Source organism: Ruditapes philippinarum, unplaced genomic scaffold (assembly GCF_026571515.1).
Source record: "Ruditapes philippinarum isolate M1 unplaced genomic scaffold, ASM2657151v2 ctg2106_1_1_1_1, whole genome shotgun sequence".
In the NCBI taxonomy this organism is placed as follows: domain Eukaryota; kingdom Metazoa; phylum Mollusca; class Bivalvia; order Venerida; family Veneridae; genus Ruditapes; species Ruditapes philippinarum.
The window spans coordinates 99,701-127,582 of NW_026854426.1; the positions used below are offsets into that span (position 1 = coordinate 99,701).

General features: G+C 32.0%; 1 protein-coding gene and 1 pseudogene across 2 annotated transcripts; both read right to left on the reverse strand.

The window, feature by feature from the left end:
• Window positions 1-27,824, reverse strand: LOC132740101 (polymerase delta-interacting protein 2-like). 2 transcript variants are annotated; one of them, XM_060727956.1, is made up of 12 exons: window positions 27,668-27,824; window positions 19,495-19,558; window positions 19,025-19,110; window positions 18,385-18,466; window positions 12,424-12,520; window positions 11,441-11,557; window positions 10,810-10,946; window positions 7,350-7,370; window positions 4,435-4,455; window positions 3,427-3,552; window positions 2,177-2,256; window positions 1-1,763 (listed from the first exon to the last, which is right to left on the reverse strand). In XM_060727956.1, the coding sequence occupies exons 1-12, from the start codon at window positions 27,760-27,762 to the stop codon at window positions 1,646-1,648; spliced, it is 1,044 nt and encodes a 347-aa protein (XP_060583939.1). In that variant the 5' UTR covers window positions 27,763-27,824; the 3' UTR covers window positions 1-1,645. The 2 variants fall into 2 exon arrangements, with proteins under 2 accessions (XP_060583939.1, XP_060583940.1); XM_060727957.1 differs by lacking the exon at window positions 7,350-7,370.
• Window positions 23,837-26,018, reverse strand: LOC132740097 (tigger transposable element-derived protein 6-like; annotated as a pseudogene).
• Window positions 27,825-27,882: the final 58 nt, after the last annotated feature.

Genomic DNA, 27,882 nt, shown 5'->3' on the forward strand with positions numbered 1-27,882 from the left:
TTTTTCAAATCCTTTTTAATATATCAACTGCTAAGACTTGCAGTCTAACAGTTTGCATGGTGAAACTTAAATATGTAATAGCACAAAGATTACAATCAAATAAAGACTTAACCCAGTAAAGGAATTATCATATAACTGACATTCAAATACATTACATTTTACAATTAAATTGAACATCATTATCATAATTATATAAAATGTGATTTTTCTTCTCTCAAAATCTTATAAACAGTACAATTTTTTTTTGTAACAAGATGCAATTGATCTGGGAACAAAATAGCATCTAGAAAAAAAGGAACCAAACACCCTTTATGGGATTCGAACTTGCAATTTCCAGCAAATCAAGACAAAGTTCTAAACCACTGAGCCAAAGAATGAATTGTCTGTCAATGTAGTTGAAAGTTCATTGAGTTATGTGTGCCCTGTGCACTCGTACAATTTACATAAAAATATGCAAGAGACAAAACGGTCATTTGTAACATGATTACCACCTTAAATATTAAACTGATAAAAACTGTACATGTATAATAAGATCATATAATGTTCATACATGTATATTATACACAATTAAAATGGGAGGAAATAAAAATTGACATAAATAACAATTGATACAAATAATCAATTACAACAATCCTTACTTCTTTAGAACATATGGCAAGATTTCTTCTCACTGCCATTTGAAAACAGTCTCTGTATATACAATAGTATTGAACTATTAATAATCACAGCACATAATTAAGTACAAAACATATATTTTAAGCATGCACATCTTACAATCAAGTTTTACTGTTTTTACTTGTTCTTTATTTAAAACACAATGTCAACAGACGTATGTATTTAAGAAATAATATATCTCGAACAGGGATTTTATAGCTAAATAAAATTATTAATTGGAGTTCTGACGTGAGGAATTATATCACAAGGGCATAGCCCAAGTTATATGATGCTGCACATCCGATCTACAAACAGTCAAGCAATAAAATCACTACTTGGGATATATATCATCTTGATTTTAACACTACATCAACAAATAAATGCTGCCGTGCCTGATATCAAGCTAAATTGTGCCAATTTTATTTCCGTACTTATTTTGGCATGCCACATTTTTAAGGATTTAGCTCAATACAATGTTGGAGCAGTTACTGTAGACACTTGCAGAAATCATGGTAATACCATTGTTTTTTGCAGATTCTTACATTTTTCATTCATTATCAAATATAAATCATTTTAAAGTTCATTCCGTTGGTTGAATTTAAGGCGAGATTTTAGTATATAATCATTCAAGCACATTGTCTGTTATATACCAGTTTACGGTATTTAGTGTGGTGCCCCAATCCTTTTTAAGTCTCGCTCCATTTTTAATGGTTACATCACATGTCTAAAAATACAGATTTTATTACATATTTACATATACTTTCAGTCCTTCAATGTTCAATAGGGAAAAATGTTGGTCATGTTAGAATATGTGATTACTCCAGATATTTTACAATAATTTGATTTAATAATCAAATATAATTGTTCTGCTTCAAGTCACAAGTATATCTTCCGAGCATAGTACGGCAGGTTGTTAACATGATTGCGAAGCATTTTATCACAATTAATGTAAATCTGTGTAACAAAAACATCACATGCAGGGAAGACATGTTTATCCTATAATATCATCACTGGGGTCGTGCAGTTTCACGTCCCCTCTCTGTAAGTTAAATGGCGGTATTTTACACTCAATCTTCGAACCGTCTTCTCTTTCAAATGTAAATAATCCCCTGAAAATATCAACATAAACCACCTTTGTACAATCTATCAACAACTAAAAACATCATAAGTTATATCCATCAAAAAGAAATATAAATCAAAATCTGAGTTTATAATAATTATGACCGTTTGGTTGACAGACATCATCTTATCTTTATTAACCAGATATATTTCTATTCTTCCTAATTCTTTTGTTGAAACCATTGTCTGTGCACATTTAACTAATTTAACTAAATGTGAAGATAATTACTAGCCTTTTTAACTAAAGATGTACAAGCCTGCAGATCTGTGTCATACTATTATGTTTTACTATTATTACATTATATGACCTTTAATCTTTACATTTAGATATAAAAATCTCTTACATCAAAATAATGTGACAGATTTTTAAATTATGTATGAAACAAATTGGTTAAATAGTTACCACATATATCCTGAAGGGTAGTCCAGGGAGACATGACTGTTATACTGAAAAGCTGGTGAATCTTTCGAAAGCCTAGGCTCCTGTAACATAAAAGCATGGATATCTATAAATGATGGCTAAATTTTATTACTCATGTCATCAAAATTACACAGAATCTTTTCCCATTAAATAACTACAATGATTTTCAAATCCAAAACAACATCTTTCTCATTACATTGAAATAGTCTAATGCAAATGAGGTAAATGTGACTACCTCACAACTAAAATATTTGTGATCCCTGATTATTAGGGTCTAAATAGTGTGTCCATGTGTTTAGTGAAGGTAGCAGACCTAAGAATGCTTACAATAATTACAAGAGCTTCCAACATAGTCAACCTAACATTCACTAGAACTCCGCGAGTCGGATGTGTCGCCTTGTGAACAATGTAGTCTAGGCGAAATGGCCAGGACAAAAATGAAATATGAAAAATAACAAAGGGCAATAACTAAAAAAATAATAAGTGCAGAGCAGCATATCTGTGCACTGCACTTCTTATCAATAAGATCTATCATTCTATGATGTTTCAAGTCCATAGCTTTCATACTTGAGGAGAAATGACCAGGACAAAAATAAAGTAAGAAAATCAACAAAGGGCAATAACTCAAAAAATAAGAAATGCAGAGTATCAGTTCTTATGCACTGCACTTTTTCTTAATGAGATCTATCATCCTATGAAGTTTCAAGTCCATAACTTTTATACTTTCGGAGAAATGGCCTGGACAAAAATTAAGTATGAAAATTAACAAAGGGCCATAACTCAAAAATTAAGAAATGCAGAGTACCGATTCTTGTGCACTGCACTTCTTCTTAATGAGATCTATCATCCTATGAAGTTTCAAGTCCATAGCTTTTATACTTAAGGAGAAATGGCCCGGACAAAATTAAAGTATGAAAACAAACAAAGGGCAATAACTCAAAAAATAAAAGATGCAGAGTACCTGTTCTTGTGCACTGCACTTCTTCTTAATGAGACCTATCATCCTATGAAGTTTCAAGTCCATGGCTTTTATACATTAGGAGAAATGGCCCGGACAAAAATAAAGTATGAAAATTAACAAAGGGCAATAACTCAAAAATTAGGAAGTGCAGAGTACCGGTTCTTGTGCACTGCACTTCTTCACATATAAGATAAACAGAAATGCTAGCAGCACATCTTGATGTTTATTACCTACGTAATTTTGATACAGTATATCAGTAAAACAATTTTACCTTGCCAATAACACCTCGTCCCTGCAGAGTCTCCACAGAATTATTATTACAGAAAATTTTCCAGTTTCTATCCCTCAACTGTACGGTTTCCTCTCCAAGGTTCTCTATACGAATACAGTATCGCCACTGAAAATACAACATTCAAACTAGAATACAGTATCGCCACTGAAAATACAACATTCAAACTAGAATACAGTATCGCCACTGAAAATACAACATTCAAACTAGAATACAGTATCACCATTGAAAATACAACATTCAAATAAGAATACAGTATCGCTGCTGAAAATACAACATTCAAACTAGCATGCAGTATCGCCGCTGAAAATACAACATTCAAACTAGAATACAGTATCGCCACTGAAAATACAACATTCAAACTAGAATACAGTATCGCCACTGAAAATACAACATTCAAACTAGAATGTTAACATTGATTGTGTACAGCACAAATAGTTATCTATTTAGCTTTCTAACATGCTTCACATTTCTTCTGTATCAAATACTTAGCACTCGAGTGCATGTTTACAAGATATATTTGTACTGCACAGAAAGTTTACACGCCATATGACATGTGATGTTAATAAACAAAGTGATATTATGAAAATTATTTTCTTGCATAGCTTGTGCCCTTGACCGTTGTCACTAAATTTAGTCTAAACGTAACATACATTAAAAACACTTATGTATATGAAACATAAATGATACCAAGAATGAAAGCCCTAACCTTACATCATATAACACAGATGTCATGGTTGTAGTCAAAACTGTCTGTGAAGAAACAGACTGATGATGCGAAAACAATATTGTTTTTGATATATCCATCATTCATTTGATGAAAATACCTCCTTTCCTTCATTCAACAATTGAGCATTTAAGTTTACTGGTTAATTTTACTTGTTATATCACCTTAAAAAATTGTGGAACTTTCAACTTTTTTACGTTTGTTTTAAAGCAAAAGTTGTGGTTCTGATATGTTTTCATTTTGACAAAAATTACAAAACTTACCCAGTACTTGCTAAATATTTCCTGAAATAGAAACATTTAATTCTTTAAGCACTTAAAATTTGACAATATATTTTTTAATATAAAACTCAATATATTAGATCATAACATACTTGTTATTTGAAGATTGAATCATCATTTGTATCATGTTTCAAAATAACTTTTATTATGTACAGACTTCACTACAAACACAATTTTCTTATTTAAAACATAGAGTTCATTAGTAAAAATTCAAAGTAAGGTTAAATAAAGCAAACATTCAAACATGTTCATATTTTAGTAGCTAATGTTTTACAATCATTCATATATATCTATTTTTCTGTCTATTTACAACATAATCTTTCTTAGCAATCAATATAAATGTTGGTTTGTTTTTCTGGGTTTGAAGTCAACTTTTAACAAATTTTTGGTTATATCTCGACAGTCCATCCACCAAACACACTTTCCTGGATAACTAACCAGTAATTACCAATTTCTCCATGAGTCATCCACTACCTATCCCACATGATTTTTTTAATCAGCTCTGAGAAACAAATGACCATTACACTCAATGTCTGAGACCCATTTCACAGCGAAGTTTTCGCTTGCATGAGGATAGAATTTGCAACCCCTGATTTTTTTTCTCTCCCTATTGAGCTTGGAAGGGAGACTTGTGATAAAAAAATCTTTCAGAGACAACTAGTATTATGACTAGTTATTGCTAGTAAATGATATTGCAACATATGATATTAAAATATATATATATAATTTTATGATAACAATATACTGCTTACTAAGCATTTGATTCAAGACTTCATAAAACAGAAAATATGAAAATCAAACAAAATAATAATAATATCTAAATAGTAAAATATTGCCTTAAATGCTTTCAACAACTTTAATCTTTTTAACAACTTTAGTGCTTTAAATATTAACTTGATACAAATACAAGAGAGCCATAATGGTCATAGTCGCTCACCAGAGAAAAGGAATCATAGTTTAACAATTCAAAAGTAGGTCACTGGGTCAGGTTCATGGTCATCCAAAGTCACAGCTTATTTTACAGACAATACTGTAAGTGGTTTTAATTTGAATGCTATAGCTTGAAAAAGCAGATAACTTGGTCATGGACAAAAACAATCATGGTCAAAGTTCATATCGATCCAAGTTTGCACATAAAATAATATGAGATCCAAAATTAATGTTAGTGTAGCTTTGAATCAGTCATAAGCTTAGGGAAATTAGATATTTAAGCTGCTTATATAACCATATACAAAAACAAGAGATGTTTATGAAACATTTATGCCTCCCTCCCTCCCAAATAGAAACCAATTAGTCTTGTTACATGGAATTTTTCAGGGGCATCCGTGGCCGAGTGTTTAAGGTCGTTGACTTCAAACCACTTGCCCCTCACCGCTGTGGGTTCGAATCCCAACAGGGACTTTGTATTCTTTCATGTGAGGAAGCTATCCAGCTAGCTTACGGAACGTCGGTGGTTCTACTCAGGTGTTCATGCCTGAAATTATGCACAGAAGGGCACCGGAGGTCTTCCTCCACCAGTAAAGCTGGAACGTCGCCACATGACCTATACTGTGTCGGTGTGATGTAAAACCCAAACAAACAAACAAAACATAGAATTTTCAATGGTTAACTTTGTTAAAATTACAATTGATAACATGGTCACTACAACTTTGAGTTTACAAACATCATACTTTACCTTGAATATCTTCTTATCTACCCCATACAACTAAATTAGCAAAGATCAGTATTGTCACATGTTTATCTTATATACAATACAAAGGCCTTCTTTACTTGACTTTCAGGCCTTTTTTCCCCCTAAACTGTTAAGAGCCCCCAATGCCTTTCTGATATGTGAATCACAAGCATAATTTTTCTTGATAATATTTTGTTTAAGTGTCATTTTTCTTAAACTTGTGAAAGAGGAAAAGAGTGATATTGAAATAATTTGTGAAATAATATTTTTTTATTGGATTTTATGTAGTACAAACACTGTAAAAGTTATATGTCATCTTTCCAGCTTAACTGGTGCACCAGGCACAAACAGGCACCTGAGTAGAACCACTGACAGCTAGGTGGACTAAGCTTCCTCACATGAAAGAATCAAAAGTCCTGGCCAGATTCAATCCCACAATGGTGACAAAAGTTGACCTTGAAGGTCAATGTCAATTAAAAGTCAAGGTCAGTCTGGTCTACTTGAAGGTCTTGTCTTGTTATGAAGAAAAAAAATAAGAGCTATTGGTAGGACAGCATGCTCGCCTATTCTTAGTGCTTGATAGTAAAACAAAAGCATGGATAATGTAGAATTTTAAAATTTCAAAAAGGCCATTATTCTCTCAAAATCCATGTTAGAATTATAGATCTTGGATAGTGACCTCCTTAAATATTCTCAGATAAGTATGTGAAATTTCGACCCATTCCCTTAAGTAATTTTGGAAATACAAGCTTGCACGCAAAAACTGAACCAAAGAGTGGACAGATATCCTGCAATCCTATTCTTCTAAAAGTAGAGATAACCATAATGACAAATGTTAACAGTTCTGGACGGCAAGGGGAAGAGAAACGGATGACATGACTCTAGCAATAGCTTTTCTTCAAAAAAATCAAAATAAAAATCTATTTTTAGCAACTGTGACCCAGATATGTAATGGAATAGGCATATTTGATCATAGTTGGTAGACTTCGTATAAATAACATCCCAAGAATTTTTTTCTTTTCATATTTGGGCCAATGGTAACAGAGATGTCATTTTAAACAATTTTGTGGACACAGAAGACAGACAGCTATCAATTTTAATAGCTCAATGTAAGGTGAGCTATTACTCTGCATAATTCAATGGTCTATGACTTTACAACTTTGTTTTTCATAACAGAAATCTTAAAACTGATCAGTTTGAATTTTGTCAAAAACTACAAACTTACGCAGTACTTGCTAAATGTTTCCTGAAATAAAAACATCAAATTTGTTAACTGGATAGAAATAAGAATATCATCCAAAATCAATTTTTAAAACTTAAATTTGAGTTTATGACTTATCATTTTTTTTTAGAGAGTAAATTGTCATTACTGTTGTTCAATAATTATATTTTTAGCAATCAGAGCTTGACAGCTGCCCAATGTCTCTTGTCAGTAATTGTTTAAAATGACATCTCCTCTAAAACCATTAAGTCTAATTTGACAAAATTTGCCAGATATGTTCCTTGTACAAAGCCCTATCACAGACTATCAAATAATTCTGTTTCACAAATAATTCAATAAAATGGATCTTGAAATAATCTTTGAAAACTATCAACAGTACGAGGGTAGGTCAATATGTAATGCAATATGGTCAATAAACTTGACAAAAGATCAAATATTTTACAATTTTCTATTTCAACCCTCCAGATTAATCTCCTGCTATAGAAGTACATAGTTTCAGACGTTTAATCAATTTTTTTAAAGTTTCAACATAGTACTCCTTAGGTATACCTTACAATAACTGAACAAGAGGGCCATGATGGCCCTGAGGTCGCTCACCTGTATATAGGCCCCCCACCCCCGGGCCAATTTTTACCCAAGGGCTTTTATTTGTTTATTTGAACATACTTGGTAGACACCCATAAGAAGATGTTTCATGCTAAACTCTAATTTCTAGCTCATTGGGTTTTTTAAAAGAAGATTTTTAAAGTTTTTACTATACACATATAGTTAAAAACAATGACACCCCTGGGGCAGGGCCAGTTTTGACCCCCGGGCTTTTATTTGAACAAACTTTGTAGATATTTACTTAAAGATGTTTCATGCTTAATATCTAAACTCTAGCTATTTGGGTTTTTTCAAAGAAGATTTTTAAGTTTTTTGCTATACACATATAAGGAAAATCAATGACTCCCCCCCCTCCCCCGGGCGGGGCCAGTTTTGACCCCAGGGCTTTTATTTGAACATACTTGGTAGACACCAATTAGAACATGTTTCATGCTAAATATCTTAGCTCTAGCTCTTTGAGTTCTTTAAAAGAAGATTTTTTAAGTTTTTACTATATGCATATAGGGAAAATCAATGACCGCCTGGGGCAGGGCCAATTTTGACCCTAGGGCGTTTATTTGAACAAACTTGGTAGACACTTATTAGAAGATGTTTCATGCTAAATATCTAAGCTCTAGCTCTTACGGTTCTTTAAAAGAAGATTTTTTAAGTTTTTACTATATGCATATAGGGAAAATCAATGACCCCCGGGATGAGGCCAATTTTGACCACAGGGCTTTAATTTGAACAAACTTGGTAGACACTCACTAGAAGATGTTTCATGCTTAATATCTTAGCTCTAGCTCTTTGGGTTCTTTAAAAGAAGATTTTTTAAGTTTTTACTATATGAATATAGGGAAAATCAATGACCCCCTGGGGCGGGGCCAATTTTGACCCCAGGGCTTTTATTTGAACAAACTTGGTAGACACTTATTAGAAGATGTTTCATGCTTAATATCTTAGCTCTAGCTCTTTGGGTTCTTTAAAAGAAGATTTTTTAAGTTTTTACTATATGCATATAGGGAAAATCAATGACCCCCTGGGGCGGGGTCAATTTTGACCCAAGGGCTTTTATTTGAACAAACTTGGTAGACATTCACTAGAAGATGTTTCATGCTTAATATCTAAGCTCTAGCTCTTACGGTTCTTTAAAAGAAGATTTTTTAAGTTTTTACTATATGCATATAGGGAAAATCAATGACCCCCGGGGCGGGGCCAATTTTGACCCCAGGGCTTTTATTTGAACAAACTTGGTAGACACTCACTAGAAGATGTTTCATGCCAAATATCTAAGCTCTAGCTCTTATGGTTCTTTAAAAGAAGATTTTTTAAGTTTTTACTATATGCATATAGGGAAAATCAATGACCCCCTGGGGCGGGGCCAATTTTGACCCCAGGGCTGTTATTTGAACAAATTTGGTAGACGCTTACTAGAAGATGTTTCATGCCAAATATCTAAGCTCTAGCTCTTGGGGTTGTTTAAAAGAAGATATTTAAAGATTTTTCTTTCGGTTGCCATGGCAACCAGAGTTCTGCATGGAATTAAATTCTTTGAACAATTTTTAAAGGTGACCACCAAAGGAACATTCCTGTGAAGTTTGGATGAAATTGGCTCAGTGGTTTATGAGGAAATGTCATTTAAAGCAAAAGTTTACGGACGGACGCCGGACGGACGCCGGACGGACGACGGACGGACGGACGCCGGACGAAAAGCGATCACAAAAGCTCACCCTGTCACTTTGTGACAGGTGAGCTAAAAATGGCCAACCTAAATCTATTTCTAGTATTGTTATTGTGATGACCTGCATGATGTTTTTTCAGTCTAGGAAATAGGGAAAAGTCATAGGGTATCAAGTCTGGAGAATACCGTGGATGTTTAAGGACAGTCACTTGTTTTTCTAGAAAAAAAAATCAATAACCGTAGCTCCTTCATGTGCAGGAGTGTTGTCCTGCATTCATACCACTTGAAGGACAAACTTTATTGAAGTGTTTTTCAATTTTTCTTAACATGACATCTTTATAATACTTGGCTGTGACAGAAGAACCTCTAGAAACAGGAATTTGGACAACAGTTCCAAAGGTATTAAAAAATAATATATATAAATTTCTTGACACTTGTCAATCACTTGGCAATGCATGGTCAATGAACATTTTTGGTGGCCCATAATCTTATTTTTACATTTGGGAACTGACGTAAAATAGTGTAACCAGCTTTTATCACCAGTCACAATATTAGAAAAACGGTAACCGTCACATTTAGGAAACATTTTCAGTAATTTTCTAGAACATTAAACTTGATCCTTCTATAGTCAGATGATTGCAAATGGGGCCGAACTTTCAAGTGATTCTTCAGAATTGTACGAGTTGACCCTTTTGATATCCCTGCAATATTGGCTATCTGGGTAAGTGAAAGTAAACAATAAGCAAGACTTTATGAATATTTTTGTCAGTAACTATGGAGCGTTTTCTATCAGACTTACAGGCATCTTTGACTTGTGCCCATTTTTGAATTTTTGCATCCATCTTGATACAGTTGCATAAATTGTTGCTATAAATATTACAAATATCATTATAAACATTAACAGCAGATTTTCCAAGTTTTGCTCAAGCTTTTATGTAAGCCCGTATTTCAGCACTTTAAACTGAGCATTTACCAGCAATATTTTACATAAAGTTACTCCTGTAAGATATTTTCAAATGTAAATAAAATTCTTGATTGTTTGACTACACACATGATTTTGCTATCATTTGAAAGAAAATGCTTTGAATCATCGCATAGTTTACACAAACATAAGAATCACGAGCTTAATTAGAAAATATACTCTATATTGCATTACATATTGACACACCTTTGTAATATTTCATACTTCAGACCCACCTGCTTGCCTATGTAGAAAGGTATCACTGTCACTCTAATATTTTCAGTTGTCTCCTTAAAAACATCTGACAAACTTAACCAGGGATGATTAGATTCCTGGAACGACTTTAATGTATCTTTTTCTTCATACCTTTTAGCTATAGGAAACAAAAACACAAGTACATTTAATGTAGTGCAAGTACTATACACTTCTCATCTATATATATCTCCAAACAATCTACAAGTATTTTCATATAGGTAAAGTTGAAAGACATTAACAATAAAAAGTTCATATGTAAAATTTCAGCTATATTTGCACACATAAATATGTTATGGCCAAAAGATGACCTTAATGGTCTAAAGATGTCCCTAATGGCCTAAAGATGTCCCTAATGGCCTAAAGATGTCCCTAATTGCCTAAAGATGTCCCTAATTGCCTAAAGATATCCCTAGTGGCCTAAAAGTTCATTCAAAAACAGTTATTTTGAACATATCTGAGCATTCACTTTACACATGCCTTCCTTCACATGCTAATTACCAAAATTAATAATAAGGCAGCAGAAATTACATAACCTTAATCTCCCCATACTTACATTGAACATCCTTAACTTTGTTACTATATATCATAGTATAAATATAAATATTAACTTACTAGTATCAGAATCAGGAATTTCTGTGAAAAATTTGTCAAAGAGTTCATGTTTGATGGGTTTTGCATCACTTGTTACTTGATATGGCATCATGTCCTGGTGTGATACATAGTCTACACCTTCAATATACAATGTTACATGTTTTTATGATATTTAAGAAATAATATATCCCAAACTGTGATTTTATTGCTCAATAACATCACTGTTTGGAGTTCGGATGCGGGGAAGTATATCACAAAGGCGTAGCCCGAGTGATACAATGATGCCCATCCGAATGACAAACAGTGATTTTATCAAGCAATAAAATCACCGATTTGGATATATTATTTCGATTCTAACACGACATCAACAAATAAATGCTGTCGTACCTGATATTAAGCTAAATTGTGCCAGATTTGTTTCCGTACTTATTGTAAACGCGTCACATTTATAGTGGTTACATGTACGTCACGTGTATAATGATTATGTCACATGTCTAAATATAGAATGTCAAACAGTGACTTTATAGCATAATAACACACAATTTCGGTTCTTCTATGTTCAATAGGGAAAAATGCAGGTCGTGTTAGAATATAATACTATATGTTTGCATCATCATTTTTCATTGGATAATCATGACGTTTATATAATCTATATACACCGTATAAAGTAATTTCAGTTTTTCTCTCTAAAAATAGAAATTTGCAGTATTATAAATCTAGATTTTTTGCACTTACAAAATGTATATGATTACTTGAATCTTGAACCTTTTTTACTTTTCTTAAATCACAGTAGTACAATTTTCTTAAGCTTGATTTAGGTGTGCAGATTTAACACAGAGCAAGCTATTTTTACTAAACTCATGAGTTAAATACAACATCAAGTCTGGGCCAGACTGGTTCTGTATTAGTAGGTAGTTTTGGTTCAAGAATGTTAAGTAAATGCAAATATAGGTACATTTTACATAGAAATATGAGATATATGTATAACACTTTTTACTATTTACCTGGTATTGAATTTGGTTGAGCTTGGATAGTGTTTCTGTTATTGGTTATGTTGCCATATTCTAAAGGCAGAAATGACATTGAGAGATTTTCTGCTCTCTGAAAATAGCGCAAAAAGACAATAATTATTACACACTAAAATAGTGCACAGAAAACTATAATTATTCTTGCAAAGCAGACGTGGTTTCTGTGTGTTTTACCCATGCTTTGTTTCATAAAATCAATATTTGTGTCATGGAATGCAAAAATGGGGTTTCTTGACCAAATTTTTGATTTTCACTTTTTTTAATTTTCTAAATCTATGAAATATCAGAAGTAATTCCTGAAAATTTGAAGGTCGTGTCTTTCTTATTTACAAAGATATACATAATTTTGTGAGTATGGTGTCCAGTAAGTAATTAAAAATACACATAAAAATCTTTGATCTTTGTGATGTTTAAAGGTGCATGAGGAAAACACTTTTGAAGCTAAAATGAATTTTGGAAAAAAAATTGTTTTATGTTATTGAAGTTAATAAATGTTGTAGAATATTTTTGGAAATACAGCCACCATAATTAAAGCATCATTTACATTATGTTGCCTAGCAACGGACCTATTTCTGGGTTCTTCATGGCCTTTTTCGAGTAAAAAGTTGTGCTATGTTTATTTTATAACACTTGCAAGTATCAATACGAAATAAAAATTCTTTTTACATTTGCAAATGGTTCTTTTTGCATTTCTACATTGTTAACAGGACATATTACTGTTGAGAGATATCATAATACAACTTCAAAAGAACTAAACAACACAGTGTCCATTTATCATTCATTTATTAACTTTATTCAGATATTTACTCTGACAGCAGACAACAGTTTAATACAACAGTAAATGAAAGATGACTCAAGTTATAACATCATCAAAGGTAGTAACACTAAATAAAGGGCATAATTACACAAATACAACATGAAGGAAACTATATTCTGTTACCTAGCAACCATGGAATATTCTAAATTTGTGTAATTTATTTTGTAAATACAAATTTCATGGTAAAATACAGCTAACAAAGCAGCAGAAATAAATAAGTTTTCAATAAAAATTATAAACAATGCCTATTAATTACTTTTTCAATAATTTTTCCATTGAAGATATAACATACAATCCATGTTCTGTACACTTGAATAGTGTTAGTAAAGTCATGCAAATTTTAGCAGAACACAGTATTTTTGCCATGTATATTGCTCTGTATGTTTTACAATAACCAATAAGCATTTGATCAAATCACTGTTACTTTCCATATTACATAAATATCTCTATCTGCTGTATAACTGATTTACATTATACCTAAGCAATAAGTAAAAATTAGTCAGTGTTGCCAAGCAACCACAATATCTTCCATAATTTCCTTTTAAATTTTACAAATTTTAAGTTTGATTAAAAAATATCTCAAAATACCATGAACAAAGCAGCATGATTACAAAAATCAAATTACAACTATTAAAACTGCAAATACAATCTTAATAATAGTTCTTGGATCAAAGTATCATTAAACTCACTTTACTATAGGTTTTGAATTTATATAGATAATATACATAATTTCATAAAAATATGTTAAGTAACATCTAGTGTTAACTACACTGTTTCACAACAAAGTAAGGACTTTGAATTAACTAGCATTCTATTTAATTAAAATGACATAAAAATAATTCCTACAAAAAATGTTCCTAACTTAAAACTGTATCTGCATATAATTAGGTTGCTTAGCAACCAATGAATAATTTTTTATTTATTTTTTGATAAATTTCTAAATTTCCATTTTTTTACAGGCATACAGGAGATTACAACTTAGTTAAAAATAGCAATTTGTGCTATTATAAAAAAATGAAAACAATACCACAAATAATGTGTAACTGAACTTAATAAGGTATTCAGAGAACAGCCTGCCTCACCATTCCTTAGTAATATAAATTAAAAATGATACTTCTAATATCATGTTCACAACATTTATTTTCAGGTACATTTAAAAGGTTCTATATTTTAATAATTTATAACTTAGTGATGATTTTTTTCAATTATTTTACAATGTGATCAAACATATAAAGTATTTTTATTATGATGCACCTGTTTAAAATCCTTCCCAACTGAAGGGAATATTGGTTGCCTAGCTACCATTGCATATTCTTTGATTTGCTGCTTCTTTTAACAATTTTAAGGATTGGTGATAATTTACAATGTGATTCTACACTAATATCAACATAAATAATTCAACTGACCTGTCATTGTTATAGATAAAGTATTTTTTCATATTCTACAACTATAAAATGTTTAAAATTTGACAACAAGTACTGAAGCTTAATGTTTCTTTACATTTTCAGTCATTTTCAATCTAGATCAAAGCTTAAGATCATTGACAGTTGATCAATTCATAACATGCATAGGTTCAATAGAATTCTATAACTTAGAGTAAAATGACAAATGTTGTTATTACACTAAACTTAATGATCTAATAAACATTTTGTAAAAATGATGGAAATTGGTAACTGGTAAACTGACATCCCCAAAAAATAATATAGGCAGCCATTAAATAATATATATGCATCAATGATCCACACACTTGTTAATATAGCATTAGTCCTTAGAGCACCAGTTATGCAACACACTTGCAGTCTTATCTTATGAAGCATCTACTTGTATCATAAGCTATATTTGAAATGAAGAAAATAATGACAGTCCATACATGACCACTATGTTATAGGAACTCCAATTATTACTCAAGAATAAAAGACCGCTCTTTCTCTTTCAACCGTTTTCACATAATTGTCAATTTCCAACTTTATTTCTGTTTTCGGGACCACACCGTATTTTAGCTATGTCAGATTTGAAAGAACTGCCCAATTTGTTCAAATAGATACTAATGTCTTTTGCTGCATCATTACTGTACTTCAGGTAAAAGACCTCTGGGAGGCAATTGTTTCAGTAAATCCATTTTTACCTCCACAGAGTTAATATATTCTTTACACATGCTATAACACTTGGCTCCATTGCACTTGCACAAAAATGGTGGTATTTGGATAACAGTTTGAGGGCTTAACTTAAGAAATGACTTCCTAGGGATTTTCTGGATCATCTATAAGCTGTAGGATATTGTGCCCATATCTTGATGACTTCAGGACAGTACACTTAGGCAACCTGGTGCATTGTTTTTCACTTTCCAGATATAAAAGTACCAAGCATGTTGAGACTGACACTTCCATGAAGTCCTAAAATACATATAAATTGGAAATTTAAAAAGTTTGCATAGGATATAAATAGTACTTAAGTAAATAATACTTAAAATTAAGATTATATTAAACTGAATATTCTTTTGCAACTGAAAATACTATGGCATAGGAGAATAATAATAAATTTCATGGCAAAGGAACACATCTGACAAATTTTTTTTTATAGAAATCTACCTTGATAATATTTTTAAACATGTTTTTACAATATGCACATGAATAAATATGTCAAAAAATGTTATTGGCAAACTAACCTGATCCCTCTACACAAACACCAAACACATGGAACATTCTTGGTGACCTAAAACATATTGGACCAACAGGTTGAGAATGATGGGAAAAGTGCACTTGTTGGGCATAATCCCAAAGGTTGGAGTACTTTACATCAAGAGTGCATGGTGAAGTGCCTGAAATGTACAGTAGTTAAATTTATAAATTATGTTTTATTGATATACAGTTTTTACAATTGATAGAACAGTCAGATTTTCCTGAGGTCCTCATGTTTTGCTAATAAGGCACCTGCAGATATGATTCCTTTAAGAAGTATACTTTCTAGAAAGCTTGTAATAGGGCTGTGACTTTTTTTAAATTAAAATATTAGTTAAATCATTTCAAACAAGTTCCGGCTTAGGTATTCATTGATGTGGTTCTAAGTGTGAACAAACATTTTGATATTTTGATGTGATATCATATGCCTTACAGAAACATAGGTAGATCTAAATACATGCTAAGTGCAAGCGTTACACTATAGTCTAGTTGTGTCAATGAAAAAATAGAATCTTATATGTCTATGCACTCATTCAATACCCTCCATGTATTGAATGAAACTGCAACATCTCCATATTTTTAATTTTAAAGATCTGAAAAATTTAAACAGCTCAAACAATGGTCCAAGAGCAGGGCCAAAAAACCCTTCTTTGTAGAGGCCGAATATAGGCTGCTTCCCCAACCAAACTACTGGTTGGGGACCACCAAAACCGGACAACCACCAAACCCGGACGGCCCCGAAAATGCTTAATTTAGTATTTTCTTTGTTCAGTGGTTGTCAGTCACATTTTTATCAACAATAAGTGCATGTTTCTTTTAAAATTAAGTAAATGAATTTATTTCAACCTCTGTAAATGGTAATATTTTAATGTCTATTTCAAGAATGTTAACGTTGAAATTCGGGGGGTCAAGAAAGCAATGCCTGACCTCATATACCAGCTATAATCATTTGCAGAGTGAATAATAGAATATCCAAAAACTTCAGCATTTGTTGCTGACATATTGTATATCATGTTACAAATCAAAAATCAAAACACCCAGGCCTTTAATCTGAAATTAAATCACATCATGTACATATCTGTCCGGACAACATGGTACTGTAGTGTAGACAATTAAGGTAATTTTGATACCCTCCTTGTCGAGCCTCAGATAAAAGTGTCAATACAATCAGAAAAAACAAACTAGTTTATTAGTTAGGAGAAGAACCTAGCTGAACTGTGTCAAATTTTTTGGTCTCTAGGTTAAAAATTATGAAATCTGTACAGAAAAATGTTCCAAAAGTGTCCGGTTGATGGTCTCCGACCAGTAGCCTCTTTTTTCCCCCATTTTTGTCCTCAAAATTCCCCAGTATTTTGAAATTTCCCATAGAATTTAGAACAAAATTAAATGATGGTGTTGAATTAAGGTCTTTTACTGCCTTATTAGTATTTCCCAGTGCTTTTTGCTTTTCTATTTTGAAGAACTTGTTAAAAGTTTGAGTTAAATTTGATACCCCTTTTCCCAAAGTATGCCAAAGTCATGTATATTTTCCCCAAGAAAAAGGCTGCTCAAGGCCCCTTCCCCAAAAATGGTGTTTTGGCCCTGAAGAGATATATTTTCACTTTTCGGATACAAGTTTTCAACAGCTCAAATTTTTATTCTCATACATGTAGACAGTATGCATGGAAGAAAGTAAAGATTAAAATTCTTGAAAATCTTGAATTTCCTCACTTTGATGATTGTTTTATCTAAGAGATTAATTACAATAATTTTGGTTTAAATTGCTTTGATTAAATAATTACTTGGCTGCCATTTTCCATGTTGCTATCAACAAACCGTTGTCCAGGAACTGCAATTGTTTCTACTTCCGGGTATAATTATTTTCCGATAAAATACATATTTAAGCAAAAATACTAGAAAAAATAAATACTCACCTAACCCGAATAATCCAGTTATATATAAGTTTTGTCAAAGCAGACGTTGTCAGTGTAAAATATCTTTAAAACATCGAATCAATTCACCAATATTTTATCGACAATCAATGTCAGATGACGTAATCAGTTGTCCTCGTAAAAATCTTTTCCCGTGATAATTTTACTTGCTGTCATAGGATGAACGGTAGCAAATTATTTTCGCCGTTGATTACTCTGTATGAATCAGCACCTAATGTGCTGACAAGTCATATATTATATAATTAAGCGCTGTTTTACTGCCAGATGAACGGAAAAATAATGAGGAAAAAAATGGCGTCAAAGATCTCGCATTTTCTCGATAACGACGTCAACGTCAAGAAGCCCCATTTTTGCATTCCACTACACATTTTCTGAACCAATTCCAAAAGCAATGACACATTTTGAAAAATAGTAAAATTGTCTTTCGGATGGAAAAGATAAGTTATCAATCTACTACTGCGCTATGTGACTTTGTTTATTATCTCTGACCATCATTACTACATATACTTACTATGAACTGAGAATCTGTTTTATCAACAAGAACCTGGTAGTAAAGTTGTGTCTTTCTTTTTGACCTTATTGTCCTTCCTGTCCTAAAGAACAGAAAATAAAAAATTATACATTGAATATTTCAGTGTAAGTCTTAGAGAAAATATAGGCACATAAAAACAGTCGAACATTTTAGGACCTTCTCAAAACAAAACAAATTCATGTATTGTTGATCAAAGGAAAACTCTATTAAGTTGCTACAGATTATCAGAATTTGATATTAACAAGGTTAGAGTATAATTCAATTGTTCTTTGTTTGCATGTAAACAATGTTTCTTAAACAGTAACTGTATCAATATTGAGAATTTCAATCATACAGTTCTTTTCAAGGACTTTTCTCCCAGAAATGAATGGTTGTAAGATTATATAACCCTAGCCTCTCAGTGAAGGTTATATGGCCAACAATCATTAATACAAGACCATATAGCCTGCCAAATATGTAACCAATTTGTAATCCTACACAGTTTCTTCCTTTGTGGATATTCAAAAATTAGTTCATAAATTAACAACAGGTTTTCTAAATATCATGATTATCCAATGAAAGTTGACATTACCTGCAGTATTATATAAGTTTATTTACAATAATGCACTGTCATAATTACCTATCTTTTTCATCATTGTCATATACTCTAGCTTGCCAGGACTGCAGCACTACTCCTCTGTATGCAAACACCTTGTGGAAGAACATCTGAAAATAAATTCATCATTTTTCATGAATGCTTTCATTCCACAAAAAAAACTCAACAGTCAAATAAACACGCCAAACCATCAAATGTTCTCCTGTAGCTCTCATCAAATTGAAAGGATAATGCACAAAACACTTTAAGAAACAAGTGTCATTATAATACATGTACATACAATATAAATAATTTGGGTTTCTGTTAATTTAAAAAATATATATAAATCATGATTTTTTTGTTATGCTTGTCCAGAATATCAATGGCACTTGTCATTTTGAAAGCTACTTTATACATTTAGGGTAATCCAAACTTTAATGAATTAATGCAATAAGAGTGCACATTGTGTATTTATGGTCTTGCCATATTAACATTATGAAACATAAGACACTTACCTGTCCAGGCATATAAGAATCTGCCTTCTCGTTGGGTTCCTGGAACTTTCCCATTGGGTAAAGTCTGAATAACATAAGAACATACACATTGTCACAATAATTTATTTGTATAATTGTAATGATGATTTTTGTAATCAACTAGGTAGTAATGACAGTGATTTTTTTTACTGTATTTCACAGCCGAATAAAGGCTGTTTCCCCTAGCCCAAAATAGGTGTATTTTCCCCTAAAAATGCTAATATTTTCCCCTTAAATGCCTTGTGATCTTCCCTACCAAACCATGACCTAACAGCATCTGACTTACATGAGCTTGAAGACAGAAATCTGACCCTATAGATAGCCCCTGCTATATACCATGCATATTTAATTGAATTGAAATATTTTTTCTTATAAAATGTGTGGGTAAATTCCATTTTCAGTTGTTGGAATTTGATTTCAGGTTTTCCCCCTTTTCTGATTTATCGCGCTATATTTCCCCCTTCAGAAAGCCACAGGTTGTTTTAAAAATTAGAAAAAAAATCACTGAAATGAGTATGCTTCAGAATCACAATTCGCATATTTACCTATCTAAACAAACATATGATGACAAGACAGTTAAATCATAGTCACAGTCAATGACAGGGTGTATTTTTAGGAAAAGGGGAAGACGCTGGTAGGGAGGGGAAAAAATATATGAAATAAGTCAATTTGAGGAAAATTATGACGTTATTTTATACTATATACTAAACTACATAGTAGAGAGTCACAACCAAGTTTTTTTTTTCCCCTTAAAAACTTTATCAGCATGCAAAATATTCTTCCCTTTAAAAACTTTGTCAGCATGCATCATCATGTAACATATTCTTTGCAGTATTACATATTAATATGCATGGTGATGAATGGTTTTTATATTTTCATTTTTGTGTGAAAATTATTTAATACAGTATACTATAGGTATAATAGTGTGTCTGTGACATACTTTAGCTCCATACAAATCATTTTCATAATAAGAAATACAAAATATATTACTTTACTAAAAATAACCAAGAGAATAATATTTTAAGAGCAACTGATTTCCAGAAATAGTACCGTTCAGAACGGGATATAGCCAAGAAAAAATGGCAGCCTCCATGTTGAGATTTTACTTGCAGTTTCCTGCAATGTTTTGGTTATTTTGGACTACAATTGGTAGGTCATCCTTGATAAAATTAATATTATAAACCATATAATATTTAATCTGATCCAGTTTAAAGGAAAGTATGATTTTTTTTTGGAAAAACTTGGTTATTTACTGAGGGAAAGACGCCGACTATTGGTGTCAATTTGTTAGAAAAAAAAACGCCTGAATGAATTTAAGATTTTGAATTTACTAGTCGAATTCCAGTTTTTAATTTATTCTACTATATATTTAACTAAATTTTCTTAAAATTTTCACTGGCCCGAACTATTTTTCACTGGCCATGGGTGCTAAATTCGATGACTGTAGTCATGTGATAATACATACATGCCATAACGTCTCGGACTTCCGGGAAAGTCACGGAATTAAGGTGTCTTACCAGGAGATTTATGTCTCGGTAAAAAAAAACTAAAATAATTTACTTTGTAGCCAGAAATTTTACATTTTAATATGATTTTATTGTCAAGTTTTTATTAACTATTCTAGAACACTAATAACAAACGATTAACCCCATGCAGCATTGCAATATACAGTAAATGGTGACAATAATCCTTTGATTGGTAAATCTATTAGCCCCTTCCAACATACAATTATCGGTAATAATTTTGATCGATTAAAAGATTAATTGTTTACCCCCTGTGGCTTCCTGAGCGAAGGTGTCATACACCGTAATTAACAAATGGCCAGCATAAATTTAATCCGCCTGCAGGCAGGTATTAGTGGTCAGACACCGTGAAAATTACCGCTAAATATGAGGTGATGAAATCTACAGGATTGTTTCAGGTAAGCAACCTGGCTAATTGTCCTTGCTTAACATAGCTTCATTTTCTTCTGTGACTGATTGAATTTACAATGCCTTAATACTTTGAAAAAAGATTGAAAAACTGTTAATATTTATTGACATTTTGTCTTGTTTATGTTGCCATTAAATTTGCAAGTTGTAAATACTGGTAATATAGGATGTTTACCACTATGTAAATTTTAGAAACAATAAATAAAAAGTATCCCGGAAATGAGCCTAAAAATTATGGCATGTATGGATAATACAATGGTAAGAGCCAATGATATATCTCTTGGAATTAATGTGAAATACAGAAACCACTTTATAAGTGATTTGCTCAACTAATTCTAGTAATTAATCTTAGGAGTTGTGATACTGTGATAGATAATTTTATTTGTTTGGGCCAATATCTATCTCACCTCTGCTAAAGGCGAATGTGAAAATCCAATATGAATGATAAAACTTGATATATCATTGGCTCTTACCATTGTATTATCCATACATGCCATAATTTTTAGGCTCATCACTGGCCAGAATCACATTCTCAAATCGGGTTTGCCTAAAATACGAAAGTGAGATTTTTTTATTAATATTCATGTTTGCAGTTATACAAAGAAATGCTTACTGCTATTATGCAGTAAGCATTTCTTTGTATAACTGCAAACATGAAGCGATCAAAATAAGTAGCTACATTGTCTAAATAAGTAGAATAATTATCATCACTGGCCAGAATCACATTCTCAAATCGGGTTTGCCTAAAATACGAAAGTGAGATTTTTGACGAAAGTGAGCGAAAGTGACTTTTAAAATTTAAATTGTACCGTTTTAATAGAATTTTACACTAAAATTGTTGTTTGAAGACGTATATTATTAGCAACATATTATATATATTATAATAAACAAGCAATTATCTTAGTATTGCAAGCAATCCATAAGTCCCCTACCGGTTCGAACCCCATCAACATTCTGAAGGGCCATTGGCCATTCACTAATGTTTCAATTTTTCTCTATTGGAAAAGTTCTTTAAAAGTGATCACAGGATACAGTTTTTATGAACAGACAGACAGACGGACTGAAAGACACTCTAAAGTTAATATTTGAAACATCCCTGTTACCAAAATATACCATTTTAAAAGCAAAATTCTTAAAGAGGAGATAACTCTTGAATTAAAGATGCAATTTCATAAAAATGTTCAGCTCTTTTTGACTAATCACAAATATTGTTATATTTGCAATGTTTTAAGCCTATTTGTTGCCAAGGCAACTGATATTTTTTCAAAATAGGAAGAACAGATAAGGCATGCATAATCTCAAGACTGCTATCTACCCATATGTCAAGTTTCATAAAAATATTTCCAGTACTTTTTGAGTTATCACTGGATTCAGTTTATGTGTAAAATTTGCCATATTTTCAGCCTATTTGTTGCCATAGCAACCAGAATTTTCAACATAGGAAGAAAAGAAAAAGACGTGCATAATCTCAAGACTGCCATCTACCCATATGTAAAGTTTCATAAAAATATTTCCAGTACTTTTTGCGTTATCACTGGATCCAGTTTATGTGTAAAATTTGCCATATTTTCAGCCTATTTGTTGCCATAGCAACCAGAATTTTCAACATAGGAAGAAAAGAAAAAGACGTGCATAATCTCCATACTGCCATCTATCCATATACCAAGTTTCATAAAAATATTTTCAGTACTTTTCAAGTTATCGCGGGATCCAGTTTTGCGGACGGACGGACTGACGGACTGACAGACAGACGGACGGACGGACGGACAGACGGACGGACAGACGGACGGAGGGTAAACCTAAAGTCCCCTCCGGTAAACCAGTAGGGGACTAATAACCATAATCATGATTTAATCACCGTTTATTTGCCTAATTTCTATATTCAAGTTTAGTTATCTTCCTTTTGCTTGCATAGAAAAATACGAAAGTGACTTGTAAACTATTAGAAAGAGAGTTTAAATTGAAAACGTACTAAATTTGCAGTTTCTAGACGTACAGTCAAAACTGTCTTATGTGACCCTACAGGGGACTTTCTTCAGAAGGTCACATAAGACAGGGAGTCTCTTAATACAGGTTTACAGTAAAACATCCAAACACTATTAAAATAATACTAATACAGCATAAACGTTTAGTGTTAAAACATTTATTTATGATAAGAGCAGTAAAAGTGTGTACAGTTAAATTTGTATACATGTAAAATGCTATTGAATATTTGATTGTAAAATTGATTATTAAAAATTAATGTTAATATATTAAATAAAATTATTAAAATGTCAGAATTATATTGTTTCTTTACCATGTTAAAAATTTATACATTTACAATGTTATTGATATTTAAAATTCATGATTATGAAACTAATAAAATAATGCCAGAATCACAGTCTGTCTTTCATTTAAGTTGTCCTATTGAAAAAATCACTTATTTTTGACTGTTTACTTTTGCTTGCAACTAGACTTGAAAATTCATCCTCTAGTTTTGACAAATGGTACATTATACTGGCATGTCCATGTTGCAATGCATAAGATTTCAGTTGAAACACCATTTCATTTGCTTGGGTCAGTGATGGAGCATTTTGCATGACAGACCCTTGAGCGTCATCCATCTCTTCAATTTCATCTTCACTGTCATCAGAATTTTCCTCATTTATTTGAGTCAATATGTCACATACAGGTTTGTCCCAATTTATACTTTCTGTATCACAAGTGTGAAGCTGATTATCAATTTGTAGCAAATCATTGAACGAGCACCCAAAAATTTCATATGACATTTTTAGGGCAGACAGTGGAACATCATCATCATCATCATCCATAACATCTTGATGTTGTTGCTCAATACCTAGTGTGTTACTACCAATTTCAATTTCATCACTTGCACATACTGATTCATTTTGATCGATTTTACTAAAATCATTTGCAAAACCCTGATTTTTTTAAAGCACTTTTGAATTGTTAATTCTGTCACTTCATCCCAAGCATTTGAAAGCCAGTAGATTGCATCTAGGATACTGATTTGTTTCAGTAACTCAGTTCCTCCTAAGCTGGGCTGCCTGTCCATTTCTTTCACAATGTGAATAAGCTGAAATATAAAGAAAAATATAAGGGGGTTAAAATTTCCACAAATATCATGTTGAAATGATTGTCATTAAGATTGGACATCATTTTTATTATTATTATTATTATTTTATAATTAAAATAAATATTCTACTGTATTTAAGGAAACAACCGACAAAATTTAAGTTATTTAAATGAATAAAAAAAATAAATTTCTACTGTTTTTGTTATGATAGATATAAATTCTACAGTCATTCTTTGATCAAGCAATATGACAACAATTGAATAAAATAATAAAGTACCTGACGTTTCCTAATTTTGAGTTAGTTTTGTAGCCTGGATTATTCCCTGATCCATTGGTTGGGTAAGGGAAGTGGTATTATGTGGCAGGAACTGGACCTTGACGTTGCTCAGATCCATATTTGGGTGTGACAGGGCATTATCAACAAACAGAAGAATCTTTCTTTTATCCATTTTCATTTTCCGATTAACATTTTTAAGAAAGTCTTGGTAAATTTTACCAGTCATCCAAGCTTTTTTGTTAAAATAATAATCAACAGGTTAATGTTCTTTCCTTATTCTTATAAAACATCTAGGCTCCTTTGATTTGCCTATGACAAGGGGCTTTAACTTTTCACCAGTTAAACTGGCACAGAGAGCAACTGTTATCCTCTCTTTTTGATCGTTTACCGCCGGAACAATCATCACCTTTAAAATGGAAAGTTTTTCTTGATGTATCCCGAAAAAACAACCCTGTTTCATCCATATTAAAAATGTTATCAGCAGAATAGTCTTTACACAGATCTGGAAGTCGAGATTTCCATTCATTCACTGTATGCTGCTTGACGTCACCCCTTTCACCACTCATGCTTCCGAAAGAAATATTGTTGCGCTTAATGAAGCTTTCTAGCCAACCATTTGATGCTTTAAATTCAAAAATATTTAATTTGGATGCAAAGTCTAATGCTTTTGTTTTTAACAAAGGACCTGTAACCACAATTTTTCTTTTCACTGCATCCTGAAACCAAGTCAAGGTTAAGTCATTGATTTTCTCGTTACCAGTTGCATGTCTCCGACGTTTAGAATTCAACGGAACATTATTTTCAAAGTCCGAAATTACTTCCAATTTACGTTTACGAAGGTTTTGGATTTGTGTTTTTCCAACACAAAGTTCTTCTGCCACTTTATACGCCGGTATTCCTTTATCCAATTTTTGTAAGGCTTCATATTTCTGTTGAAGATCTAAAACAATACGTGTTTTCTTTCTTTCCGACATTTTTTTTTCAACGAAACAGGAAGTACGAACAGAGTTGTCTTTCATAACATAGTCGCTAAAAACAGTGCTTAGCCCGTTCCGGACCGTTCAAATCACGGTCGCTAGTCACGTAACACGGTGAGTCGTTTAATACAGTGCAACTTTATAGCCAAAATCGTTGGGCGGACCCAAATAGGGTCACATAAGACAGGAAGTCGCTGAATACAGTGGGTCACTATGGCAGTTTTGACTGTATATTATAAGAAATTAATATTAATTTCTGATAAGATAGGCCTGAAAAATGCAATATTAGTATAACTTTCAATTCAACGCTTTATTTCATATTTGACAAGTCACTTTCGTATTATTTAATGTGAACGAAAGGAAGATCTCAGAACTTGTGTATAGATATTATGCAAACAATTGGTGATTTAATCATCACATAGCTTAAGGTCTTCAGCGTACCCGTTTATATATATGACATGATGTGAACGCTGAAGATAACCCCGTAGGGAAAGTCCACCAATAATCTTGCCAGGAATCTGACACGCTCGTATTTATTTATCGAACATGCCACGAAGTGAAGCATACCTTGATAAAACGATATATAATCTGTTGATAAGCCAAGGATGGGCAAATAAAAATCTTATTAGGAACATAAACTACCCAATAGTTTCCGACTGGTAAAAATTTCGGCACTTGGCCGCCATATTGTCAAAATGTTTGACCACGTGATTACGAGATTGACCTTTATGAACCCATGTGCCTCCAATATTTTTATAGATTACTTTTTTTAAGATGTTGAAAATGGTTATTTACTGACTGTTATAGTCAATAAAATCATAATTAAATACTAAAAAAAAATGTAAATAAATAAAAACATTATCTTGAATAAAAATATCGAAATCATGTCAACAAAATGTTCTAAATATAGTACACAACTCTATTCAAATCTGTTCCCGCGAATGACGTCATACGAGGTCTCGCGTGGCACTTAAATGTCATGGCCGGCTGTAGTCGGCGAAAATTGATGTTTTACAGTTAAATAGGCAATTTTAATGACGGTATTGATATTTTATTACTTGAATTGGTATAGAACGATATTTAAATAATTGTTTTACCGTAAAATGCACAAGAATTGATCGGGTCAAGTGTATTTGCAAGTGAAAAACTAGAATAAAACAACTTATGTTATTCTGGTTAGGTTTCGTAACGGGTCTAATCCAAAACTTTAATGCCGCATCTGATGAAAAACAAAAATGTTAAAAAGCGGCTTATAAAGTTTTGGAAGCCAAAACTAATCATCACAATGATTATTTTTGAAAATAAATATTATATATTTCTGATAATATACGTCTACAAGCTGCAATTTTAGTATAAATTTCAATTTAAACTCTATATTTAATATTTTACAAGTCACTTTCGTATTTTTCAAAGTGAGCGAAAGGAAGAACTTGTGTATAGAAATTATGCAAATAAATGGCGATTAAATCATCATAGTTATTAATTTTGAAAAGAAATATTATAAGTTGCTAATAATATACGTCTGCAAATAGCAATTTTACTGTAAAATTCTATTAAAACGGTACAATTCAAATTCTAAAAGTCACTTTCGCTCACTTTTGTCAAAAATCTCACTTTCGTATTTTAGGCATACCGGCTCAAATCAATGTTTCGTGAGAAATGTAGGATAATTCGCATTTTCAGTGCATACCAAGTAAGGTAAAATGTCATTACAATAAGATACATTTAACTACATATTTTTTCAAATCTATTTTAATTCACTGAATATGAAAATATTGCATGATAATTCTCGTTTAAACCTTGAATCAATATCCGAATCGACAGTATCCGAATATATAGATATTTTGGAAAAGGTCATTTGCGTTTGTTAAGTATATAAAACATGGAAACTTACTTTACTGAGTATTTTCTTTGGCAGCAGCATTGCAGCTCTACTGGTATAAGTAAATGAGATCTTAAAAACCTTTGAGAAATAATTCGCAGCGACATAATGATAATGAAATAATTTTTACATCGACACCGTTCAGTTAGTCTTTGAATAAAGGTTGAACACTACTAAATATTGTTCAATATGGGCACTGGATAGTGGAAATAAAAGCAAAACGGTTT